The sequence below is a fragment of the Panulirus ornatus genome, chromosome 3, assembly GCF_036320965.1.
Source record: "Panulirus ornatus isolate Po-2019 chromosome 3, ASM3632096v1, whole genome shotgun sequence".
Lineage (NCBI taxonomy): Eukaryota > Metazoa > Arthropoda > Malacostraca > Decapoda > Palinuridae > Panulirus > Panulirus ornatus.
Window position 1 is genome coordinate 74,191,387 of NC_092226.1, and position 18,904 is coordinate 74,210,290.

Consider the following 18,904-nt stretch of genomic DNA (forward strand, 5'->3'; position numbering starts at 1 on the left):
AGGTCCTGTGGATAATATTTAGTTATAAATCTAAGATTCATTGAAATAATTGTACATTTTTCGAATCATCTCAAGATTTACCCCACCCCACACCATAAACGTTTATCTAAATTGAGCTAAGTTAGGTTAGGTTAGGTTAGGTTAGGTTGGATTAGATAAAGTTTTTAATTACCACCTCCACATACTCATACAGCTCCCCTAAGCAAACCTAACCTTATCTAACTTATCCTGAGCCTAGCGTAACCTAATCTAGCAGCTTGCATAGTACAGTCTAGCCTAGCCTAGCTTAGCCTAGCCTAGCTTAGCCTAGCCTAGCTTAGCCTAGCCTAAAAAATCCTTTGATGGAGCGAAAGCGAATTTTTCTCCGGTTCTGAATAATTTCAGAAAATTTAAAAGATCAATAATTTTTTCTCTTTAAAATTGATTCACGTGTAACATCATACACTAATGACATGCTTATATCGTATCGCCCATTTATCTACATATATCAGGTACGGAAGGACTTAAAAATGACTGGAATTGGGAATGATTTTTAGAGATATGACCAAGAACCTCAAAACCACGTCTAACAAATCACATGTCTGCAGATGTAGGCGACCTCATGACTGTCTTCAGAGATAATGAACTGGACGATATCTAACACGATATATATATATATATATACATAAATATATATATATATATATATATATATATATATATATATATATATATATATATATATATATATATATATATATATATATATATATATATATATATATATATATATATATATATTTTCCTATGAGTCCACGGGGAAAATGAAACATAAGTTCCCCAGTGCACTTTCGTGTAATAATCACATCATCAGGGGAGATACGAGAATGAAATATAAGTCAGTTGATATACAACGAAGAGACGTAGCTAGAACGCCATTTGGTTAACAAGTTTAAGCCAGTATCTTTTAAGGGCTCATTGCTTTGTAGGCTGGTTAACAAGACCATTCTATGATTATCTGGATTTACAGCTCTGAGTTTTGATAACTGAATTATCCTATCATGGCAGTAACCAACTCTCATAGTCATTTAAGAAGGAATATGCTAATCAATACGACACCGCCGTGAACCCAAAGGAAAGATGAGGTTATTACAAAAGTTCATTAATGATAAGAAGGGTAATTAATTACATATTCCGGATATAGGAGACACCTTTCTAGTGAAAAACGTTAAAAAAAAAGAAAATGGGAAACAGGCTACCTGCTGGTCCCTTGGCCCATAGAGGGGAGGGGAGGAGGGGTGGGAGTGGGTGGGGGGGAAGGCCAAACAACAAACCCTCATTAGAAAGCAGTCTGTGATACCAGGCCCTCCCATACGGTTACCGGTTCGAATCCTAATCAGAATTTCTCTTTTTTTTTTTTCTTCGAATCATCTGTTAATCGGGGAAATTAGGCGATTCCTTCTCTTATCTTTTCTTATCTTCAGTCATTAGTTAAGCAGATAGCATGGATGTCATTTTTTGGTTTTTTTTACCCGTCTCGCCATATGGCAGATGCAAATGGCATCATATGGCAGGGCATGGAGGTATCCGGCGTTGCCATATTGATTCGTTCGATTTTGGGGGGTGTGGGGTAGGGATGGGGGGTAGGAATGGGGTGTGGGGGGGTGTGGGGTAGGGATGGGGGGGTGGGGGGGGGGGTGGGGGGAATATTTGTCAGAAGGATTCACTCGCGGCGGCGCATCACCCCTCCCCCCCTCCCACTCCCCCCCTCCCCCACCCACCCCCCACCCTCCATCATGTGTCACCTGTCGACCTCGCCACCTGCCGAGCCGCCTCCCCTCCCCCCCCACCTCCCACAGTTCCCCCTCACCTGCCTATAGCGATCAACTGCTGGAGGGATTGAGCATAACGTTCACAACCAGGGGGGATATAATGGGGTATTGCTCCTCATTATCCCTGGTTCAGGGCACACACTCACACACAAACACACACAAACACACACACACACAGTGTGTTAAGTATCTAGATTATGGAGTTTGTGAGTATTTTATTATTTCATTTTTCGTTTATGTGGTTAGTATGAGAATGAAAACAAAATATTATTTTTTCTCTGGGGAATTTTCACCAATTTCTTGTTTTTTTTTTGAGACGCGAACCATATATATCTTTTTTATCTTTGTCTCGCCCGATCCATTGTTTACTGGACAACGTGAACGATGGAGGACAATTTCCGTAATTGTGGTTATTAATTGCGGGTCAGGTGTGTGCTGAGGGAGGGGGAGGGGGAGAGGAGGAGTAGTGAAATGTATATTCGTTCACAGTTCAGATGCCATGAAGGTATATCTTGGATTGAAGAGAAAAAATAAAAAAGAGAAAAAGAAAAAAATAGATTTCGAGATGGTACAATTAAGTATCTAACGATGGTACGATCGTAATGACTCAGTGGAACAAGATGCTGTTAATTGGTGCAACCAAATGACGTAGGTCAATGGACTGTACAGATACAGGTACATCTAGGTCAATGGTATAACCACAGTCAAGCCACGGTACAAAATGGTACAACCACAGTTAAGCCACGGTACAGCCAGTGTCTAGTTATGGTACAAGACGGTACAACCATAGGATACCAACTGGTCAATACATACATATATATATATATATATATATATATATATATATATATATATATATATATATATATATATATATATGTATATATATACTGGGATTTATGGTGTCATAAATTTGTTTTACATTTTTATAATACGTGATATAAATTACATCCTTTATTGCACAGTTTCGAGTACATACAGCACAGATGTGAGTTCTGATTGACCTTGCGAGACTTGAGTGTTATGTGCGAAATGTGATTATGACTTAACTGTCGAAAGTAGATGGTTAACTCGCTTCAAAAACTGGCTGGGGGTCACGTGTCCAATGGTAACTGGTTACTCGTATTTGTGACTGAGTTTAAAGCATGGTTGGTGACTGTAAATGTGGACATTTAGATTCCAAACACACACGCACACGCACACTCATTAGATTCCAAACACACACGCACACACGTTAGATTCCAAACACACACGCACACACGTTAGATTCCAAACACACACGCACACACGTTAGATTCCAAACACACACGCACACGCACACATAGTCTAAGTATTCCTCATCGTGTATGCAAATGAGCACATGCTAAGTAAAGTGGTATTACCGCAAATTCTATTGCTAAGAGCATCACCTGCTCGTCACACTCCCACGCACTCACCGCCACTCCCACGCACTCACCGCCACTCCCACGCACTCACCGCCACTCCCACGCACTCACCGCCACTCCCACGCACTCACCGCCGCTCCCACGCACTCACCGCCACTCCCACGCACTCACCGCCACTCCCACGCACTCACCGCCACTCCCACGCACTCACCGCCACTCCCACGCACTCACCGCCACTCCCACGCACTCACCGCCGCTCCCACGCACTCACCTGGTGTTCTCACCTTACACACCCATGTCCTGATGGACAAATAGGACACGCGACCATGGGGACACTCCGAAGCGAACATGCAAACACACACACTCACTCGCGTGCATAAACCAAATTCATGCATACTCTCTCCCTCACACACACACACACACACACACACACACACACGCACACACATATGGGGGGTGGGGGTAGGGGGTCGCATCGGTTACCTGTCCTCTTCATTAAGACAATTATGCACGCCTACCTCCTACCCAAGAAGGAAATTAAATTTGGTTATGACCACCAGGTCTTCCGGTGCCTCTTTCCCGGTTTCCCCCTCTCCACCACCACCACCCAACACCGCCACCACCACCAACACCCTCCTCCAACACTACCACCTCCTCCTCCACCACCTATGTTACTCTTCTCTCTTCAATAAGTAACATGTTCCAGGGAAATTTCCCCCCACCCCCTCAGGACAGGACTGATACCAGCACAGCTCGTACATCGTCCGGCCGTAATGACTAGTCTGCCCCGGAAATTATCGGCCAGTTAACTGGGCGTCCGTGGCTGCCAGACTTATAGAGACCATTACTCAAGTCAACACAGATGACCATTTAGACGAAGGCCATTTAACTCAACGATTCTCAGCGAGTTTCTTTTTTTTTTTAGACACATTCGTTCACATTTGAGGGATGAGCTTGATTCCATTCGTGATGGAATGTAAACATGTGATGAAAGATGTAAGGAAATCGGTTGATGATGTCTTTCTAGATTTTGAAAATGTATTCCTCAAAGCCGCTTGTCAATGATGACCAGGAACAGTCAAGTGGTATATAAATGGTGTAAGGCGGTGGTTAGAAAACTGATGGATTGGTCTTAGCAAAGAAAGAAGAATTGTGATTGATATTTGAGACTCAGAGTTGTTGGACGTGACAAGTGGCGTGCCACAGGGAGGAATGTGCTCCCACATGGTCTTTCGACCGACCGTGTCAGACGTACACTTTCTCCAGGTCATTAAATTGCCACACACACAGAAGAGATTCATTCCAGTTCTTCAGAGCAACTACTTGGTTGACACATCCTCTACCACGCCCCCCCTCAGTCACCACCACTTTATCCTATAACATCCAGGTAGATTCAAGGCTTTGTATATATATATATATATATATATATATATATATATATATATATATATATATATATCCAAGAGTTGCCAAGTCTATTTACGCACCAGAGTTGCCATGCTTCGTGTCTTACCAATGTCGTATGACACCATAATACCTCAAGATACCTCAGGACTTCCATTTAGCAATTATCATATTTTCCCCAAACTGCATCATTTGCATTCCGGTGCCATGAGCAGCGCTGCGAAAATTGTTGTGGAAAAATTTGTAAATTGGTTGAAATATTGTTAAGGTATTTTCATAAAGTTGGAATTTGTTCTCGATGTGTGTGTGTGTGTGTGTGTGTGTGTGTGTGGAAATGTTTAGAGTCTGGCGTTTGAGTTTGGGTTCAAGAGTCGACCTCGACCTTATTTTCCGTCGACAGAGATGTTGATCGACCTGCCACATTCAGGACGAGGTCAAGTGGCCCTTAACAATAAGCCTGCGCGCGCAGCGTAAACTGTTCGACCTCCTTACGTCACACGGTAGAAAAAAAAAAAATTGAAAAACGTATTTGGTTACGAGCGTAAGAGCTTGGCTCTGGTTGGCATTAGCCATACGAATTAGAGGTCTCCTGGGTCCTTACCAAAGCTTTATTGCGGTCGCTATTCGCGTGCTGTAAGCCATTTCGCCAGTCCCACGGCTGAACAATGAGGAGCCGTGTGTGTGTGTGTGTGTGCGCGCGCGCGCGGGCTCAGGAGAGCGTTGATGGTCAGGTGAAAAAGACCAATATTTCGAAGCATTTGAGCTCATGCTTTAAGCTCAACCCCAGTTGCTATGTTTTAGTCGATACTGCTTCGTTTTTTTTTTAGTATTCATCATTTACTTTATCATCAATGGTTTTGTGATGAGGTATCTGCATTGTATGTGTTTTTCTCTCCTCCCGCTCTGACTTCTAAAAATCTCTATTTCGCTATATTTCAATCCTATATGTACAATCCTGAGCATATTATTTCCATACATGATGCAAACTGGTTCGAAGAGGTCCGAAACCCCGAACCCTGACTCATCACCAACCACCACCACAACATGAGAGAATCAACCACCCTCCCTGCTCCTCCGTCGTGTTTCAGATGATATTCAGAAATGTCTCCTCGGCTCAGTACTGTTGCCTTCTCCTTCCCGTCCTTGTAGTTCTTAAAGTCCTTCGTTCCTCTGAGGACAAGAACCGGGAAGTCAGAACGATACTCGACGCCATTAGAACATAAAAAACGCTTCTTTCTTTCTTTTTTTTCTATTTTCGCTTCCTTCCTTTACGTCGTATTAATCTAGTCTCATTCATCTTTTAGAACCTGTTCAAGCTAAAGTATATTACGATATTCATTATTTTCCTCTGACCGATGATAATTGTCCTAAGAGCAATTATCAGAAACATTTTAATTTCAATTATCTACAACAATAAAAATTACGGATTTTCACAAATCCTAGTTTTTTCTTCTTTTCATTCAAAACTCTTAATATCCCTGCTATCACATCAAGATAAACCAGTACACTGAAGGATATATCAATTCGAAAACGCCACTGAAAAGCGTTTAGGCAGCACTATAACCAGCCTACTGGTTATGATAACAGATACAACCCGTGTCTACATACATACATACAACAAATGCCAGAAATGTATTGTTAACACAGGATAAAAATTTCCTGAATCAAATGAGTCAAGATTTCTCATCGACCGCATTTGAAAGTAAGGTTAGAGATCTATGAGTTTGAGAAACACAAGGAAGATACGATGATGAGGGAAGAGAACAGCTTCCAGTGTGTTCCAGTCTTCTATGAACAGTGTTCCAGGTTGTTGCACAATAAGGCAGAATGGTTCCACAAGCATATCAAGAATCCCATGTGACATTTCAGCCCACAACAGTTGTAGGAGAAGATTTGTTACCGTACTTCACAACACGAGACAGAACACTTCACAACACGAGACAGAACACTTCACAACACGAGACAGAACACTTCACAACACGTGACACAGCACTTCACAACACGAGACAGAACACTTCACAACACGTGACACAGCACTTCACAACACGAGACAGAACACTTCACAACACGTGACACAGCACTTCACAACACGAGACAGAACACTTCACAACACGTGACACAGCACTTCACAACACGAGACAGAACACTTCACAACACGTGACACAGCACTTCACAACACGAGACAGAACACTTCACAACACGTGACACAACACATAACACAGCACTTCACAGCACATGACACAACACAGCGCTATACACGAACGCAAACCTCTCACACCAAAACCATAAAGTAGTCATGTCCTAAAAGGGCGTTCGAGCTTTGGTAAACCCCAGTCAAACAGGACCATATCAGCTGTTCTGCATACGACCGTATTACCCTAACACATTATGGCGGGTCAGAGAAGAGGAATGTCGTCCTGCATAACTTTGGGAAGTTGTTTGTCCAGTGGAGACCATTTAGGCGAACTGAACGATCAAGTGGGTAATCATCATGTGTGTACATATGATCTAAGTCTTCAACGCTCGATAAAACCCTGTGACACATCGTATATATCCCGTGAAATACACATAGTGTATACCTTACACATAATACATTCTGTATGTATACATCTAATGACACCTTGGGTACACAGTACACCCTTGATACTCATTCCATCTCCTGAGGACTCCGAGGCTATTGTATATAATTACTAACCACTTAACGAGCTGGTTATCTAAGGTCACCATTCCCTCGTACTGTACGGTATAGTGAGGTTGTCGCGAGGGGGTCTGGATATATCGAAAAGTTAAGGGCCGGGGGGCTAGGGGGGGAGGGGGGGGTGGTCATTAACACTGAACATATTACCGGTCATAAATCATCCACGACAATTATATCATATTTTCAGGCCGTTCTTGTGTCAACTGTCGTTTTGTTAGCTCGTTAAACACGGCTCTCTCCCCCCCCCCCCTCTCTCACTCTCATTCTTCACCCCCTTCTGCTGTTGTTGTCGTCTCCCCCCCCCCCCCCCCGGCTCACAATGAGGGACGTATGCATGCGTCTCTCTTGGTGTAAACATTCCAGTGTTTTCGTGTCTTTCGCGACGCATGATCACCGACGGAAATGATTCGGCCACTCGAAGAATCTCGTGTTTTGGGATCATGTGGCCGTACATACTGTGTCTATCTGTAGCACAGTAGGGCAATGTCTACTTACGGCTGACGGCGAGGTGGCAGGTGGTGGTGGCGTAGGGCCCCACCGCGCAATGATCTACGGTGTCACGAAGAAGAAGAAGGCGTGGGCGAGTGTGACGTGTTATGTGTGTGACGGTGATCTTCTTGTTCTGTTGCGATAAAGGAGTGATGCTAAACAGCCACTGAAACGCTCGCTCGCACTGCGCAGCCGTCGCTAACACACACACCCCCGACTCTCGATACCCAAGCGAGGGGTAGTCGTGGGTAATATACCTCCCTGGTCGATGGCTGCTTACGATCGAGAGAGAGAGAGAGAGAGAGAGAGAGAGAGAGAGAGAGAGAGAGAGAGAGAGAGAGAGAGAGAGAGTATGAGAGAGAGAGAGAGTCTTGCTCCATCGGCGGCTCTGTACTCCTTTTCTTTCTCTTTTTCTTCCACAAATTCCTCCCCCGTCTTTCCATTCCCTCACCTTCCCCCTCTCAAAGGATCACCCACAACCCCTTCTCCCCCCCCACCCCCCCACCTTGTCACGAAGCCTTACCATGGCGTCGAGTCTTCTCTCCTATGGTTATATATGTAGGTGCCAACCATCCATTTTCTATGCCTCCCTTGGTCGCCAGTACTGGAAGGCGCCATCTTCATACTCTCCTTTTAAGTTCTGTTCGACGATACGAATGTCCCGAGTTAATTCCAATTCGTGTTCGTTCGTGATTCCCAAAGATAGGAGGAGTACCAACAATGATTCGTGCACAGAACGTGACGATACCACACGAAATGTGGACAAAGTTCATCTGATTTCGTAAATCATTTACGTTCCCCGTTCGTACCAGGAGTGATCTGGTACAAGCGGAAAGAGAAAAAAGAAATTGCTTTAAATTCTAAGCAACGTCAGTACTGTAGGTGTGAGGTAACTAACAGGTGTTGTTACCTAAGGTGTTAGAAAAGGCTATGGCCGACAAGTTTACTATCATAACCAATAGTGATTACGTCTAGGAAGACGACGGAGTCAACCTCTCTATGGCTGCTCAGTGGAAACATTAATGCGTAATTTTCACGGAACAAGACGCGAGAGAACGAGGTTAGGAATTATGATTTAATGGGAAGGAATTTCTTAAGAAATAACTATTCAGGATCGGTCTATAAACGCGCCATTACTTCCTCCTCCTCCTCAGGATTTTCATTTTGAATATGTACTGAGATTTTGTCTCGTGATTTTGACCATAATCGCAGACATCTACCGTATGAAAACTAGCCACATATTTCCAGCGATCGTTGGTAGTAAATACGGTCGCGCACAGTAGGACTGGAGAGGTTATATGGCCGGTGGAGAGAGGAGGAGGCGTTGGTTGTATGGGCTCAGTATGGGGACGCCATGTTGTGTGTTGGCGACGGGGGATAATCCCACTCTGAGCGGAGGCGACAGAAGCCCCGCAGGCGGACCGTTACCAGGCTTCCCGCCTCGCCCAACTCTCGGCAGATTAAATTATTTACTTAAACCTTTCGTCACCTTCCTGATCCCTCCGTCTCCTCGCCTTTCTGATGTACGGGTGTATATGCCAGTACGAAAATGGCTATTGTATGGGCGTCGTGGAGGCGGTAGAAAATGAGCGGGAATTGTGGAGTGAGGGGAACGCTGGCGACTGACTCCCTCCCTCCCCCGGGGCCGTTCGTGACGCGCGAAGCCTCCGAGGTGCCGCACACAACCTCGGCTCCCGAGATTCGTGTCGACCAATCGTGTGCAGGCGCGGGGGGCGCGGCGGCCCCAGGAAGAGGGAGGGGGGGGGAAAAGGGCGCGCGCGGGGGGCGCGGCGACATGCCGAGCGAGCCAGCGAGCGAGCGGCCATCCAGCCAGGCGAGGGAGGGAGGGAATGGAAGTTTGGCAGCGCGCGTGTGGGAGGGAGAGAGGAGGAGGAGGACATCGGCTCATGGGGGTCTTACGAAACGTGATACCACACAAGTATTGTGACGGAGGTGGGTGTGTAGTGGTCTTTGTTTACCTCCCATGGACACAGCTTTCCGGAGCTGAAGGTCATGGAAAGGAGGGCATCAGAGAAACACACACACACACGGGTGCAATACTCTTTCCTACACATATACTCCCATCTTAAGGGAGCATTTAGGGAGACAAAGTGTCTGCTGTCAAATACTAGAATTGCATTTAAATACAGATAATAAAGTTCCTTTTCTTCGTACCGAAATCGTTATTTGTCTAAACTCTCATGAGTGAAACATTTCAGTCAAAGTCTGGAGTGAGAAGTATATGACACCCACATCCAACCCAGGTGTTCATTTTCCTTCGTGGATAGTTGGAATAGTTGATATATGGTGGGGCAACACGAGTGTAAAGCTCTCTTCCCGTAACACACAAACTGCGGTCACAATGGGTCTGACCCGCCTCTTCCCTGCATCTTCACTACACCAGGGTCAGGAGGATGTTGGTGTTGGGTATCATCAGGTCAAAAAGGTCGTGTTCACTACATCATCTTTGTGTTCCCTGGACACAACTGGTCTTTGGACAAGATGAAGGCCATTTTCGTTACAACTTCTATGTTCACCCCAGCTGGTGGTTGTGGTTGTGGTGGTTGGCTGGAAGCAAGTGTATCTGTCCTAAACATAATCTCTACGCGTCCACTTCATTTGTAAGACTTCTTACGCAGATTCTCTCTCGTAAACATTGTTTTTGTACCAGGATCCTTCTCCAACATCCACTATTCGTCTATATCCCCTCCCCTTCCCTAACCTTATTTCCCCTATCCCTAACCTTATTTCCCCTATCCCTAACCTTATTTCCACTATCCCTAACCATCAACCTATCCTTTCATTTCTACTCATTCATCTTTAAGCAATCATCTTGACTCTCATTTTTGGAGGAATTTGCACCTCAACCATCTAGAGCTTTTCTGACTATTCCATCTCCATTTTTGCCACCTTGCCCTCTGGCTCACACCTCCCTTCCAGTCGGGACATGTTCCATCTTTCGACTTTAAGTCTGTATAGCTATCACCTCGCCATCCTTGCCGGATGCATCATTAATATACAAGGAGGCTGAAATTCCTCTAACTCTTCTTTCTTCTGTCCATTCAGGTTTGCCTCATCTCTCTTCGACATATGTTTCTTATAATTATTATTTTTGTTAATGGCTTTTACATAATCATTTCTTTATGCCAGTTCCCTTAGTAGCGCATGACATGTCAGACCACATCAGTGTCATACGTGTCATGTTACCTAAGTGTCATGCGTGTCAGAATACACCAGTGTCATGCGTGTTACGAATACACACATCATGTGTCACCATGTAAAGTTTAGCCCCACAATATTCCATGTTCTTTTTTTTCTATTCAATCTTTTGTTCCCCAGAGTGCGAGAGTCCTGTGGGCGGGTGTGTTGCCTCGGGGCCCTTGGGGCTGCCTCCTGCAGGATACCTCAACAGCACGTGGCCCCTCCCTCCGGGTCTGCTCCACCCATACTCCTCCTCCTCCCTCATGCGCTCCTACGCTTCAGCCGCCACGCTTGGCTCCCTCTGGAACTCCAGCGCCCTCGGAGGGTCCCACAACACAGGTGAGTGTTCCAGGAAGACCCGCGCGGAGCCTCCCAGCGTTCCAATAGGACATATAGCTTTCTCTGGTGTCCTCTAGCAAGGGATGAGCGGAGCTCTCTTATGTCCTAGAAGAGCGTCTAGAGCCCTCTAGTGTCCTAGGACGACGTAGAAAGCCATCTCGTGTCCTAGCAGGGACGTAAGGGGCCCTCTGGTGTCCTAGGAGGACGTACAAAGCCCTCTAGCAAGCGCGGCAACCTTCAGTGCCCACGCTTCTGCTAAGTATTTATCACAGACACACAAGTCTACCCTGTGTTTAACAGATGTCTATACACTGTTCACGAAATTCAACCGGCCTCTAAAAACACATCAAAATAAACTCTAAGACACGTTAATCATTAGACTAATATTTTCTCCAACACTCCTGATCAGGACCCAACACACGCCTTTATAGTTCCATGTCCCCGTCACATACACACGCACACGCACTCATACAAGACTGCAACCCTTTATCCAGGTCTGACGTATTGATATTGCTGATATCGCCGGACACATCTCTACACGATCCACACTTAAACCGTAGTGATAACAGTGTGTGTCAGTCAGTCTGTGCGTTCAGTGTATCGAACTCTTGACAGGTTTTCATCTAGTTTAAGACCCCCAGCGAGGTAGCGACTTATTCCATCAATAATTCTAGCATATAACTACAATTACTGTCAGGTCTCAGGTTCTATATTCACTGTAATGCCTTTTGGAAAGCCAGGTCTCCATGGTTAAAACCCTGAGTACTTAATTAGACACTATGGGGGAGGAGAGAGAGGAACATCAAATGTCAACCGAGGGTGAATCATAGACTGATTACCGTTCGTCCTCAGGTGGGCCGATGCCTCCGTCACCCGAGAAGCGGGACGAACCCCTCAACTTGTCGCTGAAGAGCTCCCGGTCCACCAAGGCGGCCATCTGGTCCCCGGCCTCAGCCTTGGAGCAGGAGGAGAAGGAGGAGTCACTACCCTCCCCGACAGGTCGCCTCAGCCCCATGGACTCGAGTGACTGCGAAGCCACGCCAGCCACCCACGAGGACCCATGCAGAGACCCTCGAGCGCCACCGCTCGACCCGCTGAGCCTCCGACTCGGCCTTCGTCAGTACGCAGACTTCGTCGTGAATTTGCAAGGTCTGGCGACGCGAGATAAAGAAGGAGAGGGCAACGTCGCGCCCCGGGAAGAGGGTTTATCCTCCTCCTGGTGTCCGGGGTTGTGGCCGTGGGCGCCCGTTTATCGCAGCGCAGACGTCTTCACCTGCCAACAGTGTCCGAAGACCTTCAGCTCTCCACTCAGTCTGGATGTCCACATGAAGCGAACTCACTCCCCGACGACCAAACCTTACGATTCCTATCCTTCGTACAACGACAAGGCCATCACGCCAACCCCAACACTGACGACAGTCTCGCCAGCCAGAACAGAGAAGACGTTTCAGGTCAGTAGTAGTTAATTACGTTGACCTGGTGACATAAACTGGTTTACTTCAGGTCATAAACTCCTTCAGTAGGGTATCACAACCTCCAAAATTCCAGTAAAAATAAAAAAAAGTATCAAACATGTGAGAATAGCTATACTGAATCCGCCATGATAATGTAATCATTGGTATGATCCCTTGATGACTGTAGTAATGTAATCCTGTCATCCACAGTGTAAGCAGTGTGGCAAGTGCTTCAAGCGATCATCCACCCTCTCCACCCACCTCCTCATCCACTCAGACACCCGGCCTTACCCTTGCCAGTACTGCGGCAAGCGGTTCCACCAGAAGTCCGATATGAAGAAACATACATACATACACACGGGTGAGTTACATATTTCTTTTTTTTTTAAAGGGGCGCACCTCCGTCCCTCACTAACCACTTGCACGGTACGGAGGCGACCAGTACGAACTTCAAACCAGCAAATGTGTCCTATTATCATCTAATTACCAGTTAAATGGGATGGATCTCTGTCTATCATATCATTGAGATCCACATCCATTACGTTGGCTCAGATATATTCACAGTATTCGTAATAAACACATGCACACACACATACACACACACACACACACACACACACACACACACACACACACACACACAGGGCCCTCCGTGGCGTAGTGGTCAATGCTACCAATCCCTCATATTCGTTCCCAGATCACTGAATCAAAACGAATCCTGTGCGCGGTCTTCTGCCCACTCCCAAACGCAGGTGTTCATCCTCCCCACGGGGCTGGTCGATAAATGGGTGCTTTGCCTTAGGCTGGGATGTGTGTGTGTGTGTGTGTGTGTGTGTGTGTGTATACACACAAATCGGAGTAAAGACATGGTACATAAATACAAGGTTAAGAGACGGGGCAACACGGGTGTAAAACTCTCTAAAACCATTTACATACACACACACACACACACACACACACACACACACACACACACCCTAAGTGCAGGTAGAGAGAAAACGTACTATAAGCAACGCCTCTTTCTGCTGTATATCACGTGAGGAGTAACTGAGAATTACAAGAGATTTATCTTGTAACAATTACTCGCCATGTAATAAAGACGACAGTAAAAATAGAATAGAAATGGCGACAGGACTTTTAAATGCAGATGAATCATCGCACGGCACGCGATCTTCTGTCTCTCTTACTTGAGGTAGCTGGTCGACCCCAACCGTTTGACGGGGGGTGTCTGCTTGGCCAGGTCTGCTGGCCTGGCCTGGCTTGGCGTAGGGAGGGCTGTAGCCATGGAATTTACTACGAGACTCGACCCCTCCCGTATCTGCCTCTCTCTCTCTCAAGGTGATGATGGGCACTTGGGTTCTCCCTCGTTGTGAACGATTAAATATTTGGGATCTTTTTTTTCAGGAGGTAATAGGGATTTGGTCATCATTTTTTTAATGAGGGAATTATTGGGGATAATTTTTTTTTATCAGGTGTGGAGGAAATTATCTGAAGATCGATCAGAGTTTGGTGGGACATGTTGTTAGTGTGTTGGGGTTGGGAGGGAGGGAGGGATTAAGGGGTGGAGAGAGAGGGAGGGGTTTAGGGCTGGGTTGCAGCAATAGGTGTGGGAGAAGGGGAGTTGAACAGCAGGTGGGGGGGATAGGAGAGAAAAAAAGCAGGTATAGGACGAGGGGGAATGTAACAACAGGTGTAGGGGTAGAGGAATACAACAGTGTGGGGATAGGCCAATGTAACAGCTGCTGTGGGGATAGAGCAGTGCAACAGCAGGTGTAGTGACAAAGGAGCGGATGAGGGAGAAGGTCCAGGTTAGGAAGCATATACAAAGCAATGCAAATAACAAACAACCAGAGGGTCTTCCAGACGATGATTGCGATAAGAGTAGAGATAAGACACAGGAACATGTATGTCAGGAACATAAAACATTTAGGAAGGAATATCTGTCGGTATTTATCACTTAGGAACGCGTGCATAGCGTCATGTTTCTCACACGTGTTTTAAAACCTTGCTTCAAACTTTCTCGTTGGTAAAGGCATTCTACATTTTGGCGATCTTATCGGAGACAAAGCTCATACTTTTTGTCCTCATTCGAAGTGTGATAATATTGCCCTTCGAATGTGTAACCATGGGTAGATGAGACGTCACGTTGATCCAGCCTTAAACAGCCATTTAGACAAAGTCTGTCAAAGCCTTTCGTAATCTGGTACACCTCCTGCATCAAGTCCCCTCTTACTGAACCTCTCCTCGTAAAAGTTAAGTTCAAGGTGTGTGGACAGCCCTCATACGACTGTTGTCTCCCCAGTCGAGGTGTGTGGTTCCCTATTTGGTTTGTTCAGCCGCCAAACCTTAGCACTGAAGGTGTGGGCCTCCCGGTGACCTGCAGTGTGGCGAGCAGTTTTCATTTTATGTATTTCAATTCAAACAACGCCATCAATGAAGCTGTAAATAATCAATTCACTTCACTGCTTATATGCTCTGCTTACTTGAGTTTCAGTCGTCCAAGAATATTACATCTAATTCATTTCTCTCTCGTTCACATATTAATCAGGAGACATTTATAGTTCAGCGTGGATTTTGCCGCCGATGTGTGAAATTTTTGCACCTGTTGATATTCAAATTCATGAGCCACATGTACCACCAGTTTATCGGTTTGTCTACGTCAATTTGCAGCTTTTTAGATGTTCCAAAACTCTCGTACATCTATTCCTACACTAGTGTTGCCTTCCAGTGTTGATATCTTGCAACACCACCAGTGGTGTAGCGGTTAGCGTTGCTGATCGTGACGTATTCACGGGCCGCCCAGGGTCGAGCGCCTGGGTTCGAATCCTGGTTGAGGCAGTGGGCCTACAGTCAATCCAGCTGTTCATCCACCCCTAGTGGTTGACTGATAAAATGGGTACCTGGCTCAGGGTACGATATATATATATATATATATATATATATATATATTGTTTGAGGACAATGTGTGGTGTGAGGTGGTTTGATCGAGTAAGTAACGTAAGGGTAAGAGAGATGTGTGGAAATAAAAAGAGCGTGGTTGAGAGAGCAGAAGAGGGTGTTTTGAAATGGTTTGGGCACATGGAGAGAATGAGTGAGGAAAGATTGACCAAGAGGATATATGTGTCGGAGGTGGAGGGAACGAGGAGAAGAGGGAGACCAAATTGGAGGTGGAAAGATGGAGTGAAAAGGATTTTGTGTGATCGGGGCCTGAACATGCAGGAGGGTGAAAGGAGGGCAAGGAATAGAGTGAATTGGAGCGATGTGGTACACAGGGGTTGACGTGGTGTCAGTGGATTGAATCAAGGCATGTGAAGCGTCCGGGGTAAACCATGGAAAGCTGTGTAGGTATGTATATTTGCGTGTGTGGACGTGTGTATGTACATGTGTATGGGGGGGGTTGGGCCATTTCTTTCGTCTGTTTCCTTGCGCTACCTCGCAAACGCGGGAGACAGCGACAAAGTATATAAAAAAAAAAAAAAATATATATATATATATATATATATATATATATATATATATATATATATATTTTTTTTTTTTTTTTTTTCTTTTCATACTATTCGTCATTTCCCGCATTAGCGAGGTAGCGTTAAGAACAGAGGACTGGGCCTTTGAGGGAATATCCTCACCTGGCCTGGGATGGCCTTGACTAGGGCCTCAGCTGCCCGCGCCGTCTCAGCTAACGTAAGAAAAAAAAAAATTATGACTGTCACTGGTTGTATAGTAGATAGACTGTAGGTCCCAAGACTGACCCCCGTGGCTTGCCACTTGATACGTCCAACCATTCTGAGGACCGACCGCTAATCACTCCACTTAATTCACATCCAGTCAACCAGTTAACGACCCAATGAAGCACAACCTGGTCTACACCATGTGGCTTAATCTTCTGCCTGTCATCTTTGATGATGGCCTTTGTCGAAGGCTTTTCAGAAAATCTAAGAAAATAACATCATGAACCTAACCCATCACATATGCAGATCACATCAGTTGAGAAATCACACAAGTTCATCAGCCATGAATTATTGAGTCCCAAATTATGACGTGAATCATCACTGAAAATATGATCCTCTAAATGATTAATAATCCCGTCCGAATATCCCTTACCATAAGTTTGCTGGGCAAGTATATCGCGGTCATTAATTACAACGATATTAACCAGGCAGGGACTTTTAAACGCCTCTCACGACTGCAGGTGTCGTATCAGCAGACTTGCTATGTGGTTACATGACTTACAGACGATGGCAGAGTCGATGGTGTACGTAAGATGATGTTTAGCTTCATCTTTTGTTCTCAGGTCATCCTTATCAAGACCCCGATGTCTGACTTAGCTTTTGTTTACTGTTAATTTAGCTTTTGTTTACTGCCGATTTAGCTTTTGTTTACTGTTGATTTAGTTTTAGTTTACGGTTGATTTTGTGCGAGTGAATTTGTTGGAAAATCTCATCATCCACAAGCGGTGGGCCTGGAGGTGGATCATGAGCTTTGTCTTTAGTGGTAAAAATTGATAAAGAAAAACAAGAAACAGTTTACGATTTTTGTCTGTATCGCCATGAAGTAAAGTCACTGTCTTCCACTGTGAACCGGTAATGACTCTCTTGCTTCATGCATTACCATATAATTCGTGAGGTTTGATTTTGATATTTCAGTAAAGTACGGTTGTATGCTTCATAATGACGTATACTTTGTCATGTCTAATTTCGTTTTATTATATAGATTAACAATAAATATATGGTCTCTCTGGTTAGCCCTTAAGCTCTCTGTTATTAAACAAAATCTAACATATGATAGAGGAGAAGAGACTGTGATACCATACGTGAGAGTGTGAGGGCAGGTGTGAGGATTGTGGAATACAGGGAATTGTATTAGCAGGTGTGGGGATTGGGGAGTGTGGGGGAATGTAACAGCGGATGTGGGGGTTGAGGAATACAGGCATTTGCATCAGCAGGTCTGGGATTAGGGAGTAGTGCAACGGCAGGTGTGGGCATAGGAGGAGTGTCAGAGCAGGTGTGGAGGAAGTGTGTAGCAGTACAGGAGGAGGAGGAGGAGGAGAGAGGGAGGAGCCGGCTCGATGCAGTTCGTGATTTCCCTAAAGACGTGTCCCTCAAGCGTTGAAGACACCATTTGCCCGCGGAAGGCGTGGGACGGATGGCGTGTAGAAAGCAGGTGCATCGGTAGGGAGTGGAAGGGAGGCGGGGGGGGAGGAATGGGGAAGGGCGGCAGTGGGGGAAGGAGGAGGAGGAGGAGGAAACGTGAAGTGTAGAGGCGAGGAAAAGGGAGTTAAGGGGTGGAAGGAGGAGAGGAGTAGGTCCTTACAGACACTGGGGAGGTAGGGAGGCGTTCAGGGGGAAGTGAGACGGTGGGGAGGGGGACTTACCCGTGTCCCTCCGCTAGCTACGTAACCCGATATTGATGTTTCCATCGGACACACAATTATGCTTTCAGGAGCAGGTCTGGGGCGCAGAATGCCACCTCCATTTATCACGTTTGTTACCGTGAAAGGCTGTCGTGGTTGAGGGAGGGAGGGAGGAGGGAGGAGCGAGCCCCCAGCCCCTACGAGTACCCGCCCTTTGTACACTTCAACGCCCCGGACGGCCGCCTTCAAGATTTGTGGCTCGCCACTTCACGATTTCATCGAACGCGGCTGAAAAGAGTTAAGGAGCGTATTGAATATGGAATGTTTATATTCTTTATGGTTTTTCATTGTGTAATGTGGAGTTATTACCCGTAACACAAGAGGTATGTGCAGGACGGGCTGGATAACGAGGTCCGATTTATTGGCACTGGCTATATATATATATATATATATATATATATATATATATATATATATATATATATATATATATATATATATATTTATATATATATATATATATATATATATATATATATATATATATATATATATATATATATATATATATATATATATATATATATATATTTATATGCTTACGTTCGTCTCTCTGGTTCGAAGCCCAAGGACACCATAATATGGAAGAGGCCTCAGCGGCACATCCTTCAAGAATTCACTCTCCTCCGGCGGAATTATGAGTAAACATCAAGCCAAAAGTAATACGCTTTGGGTCCAGACATAGATACGGGTACTGCTGAACATCGAGA

General features: G+C 45.4%; 1 protein-coding gene across 2 annotated transcripts in view; it reads left to right on the forward strand.

Moving 5' to 3' along the window:
* Positions 1-18,904, forward strand: part of LOC139763720 (uncharacterized) — a 71,211-nt gene that overhangs the window by 43,036 nt on the left and 9,271 nt on the right. For both annotated transcript variants that reach the window (XM_071690050.1, XM_071690045.1), the window contains 3 exons: positions 11,127-11,327; positions 12,180-12,778; positions 12,992-13,142. In XM_071690050.1, coding sequence (XP_071546151.1) covers positions 11,127-11,327; positions 12,180-12,778; positions 12,992-13,142 — 951 coding nt within the window. The remainder of the gene's footprint in view (positions 1-11,126; positions 11,328-12,179; positions 12,779-12,991; positions 13,143-18,904) is intronic.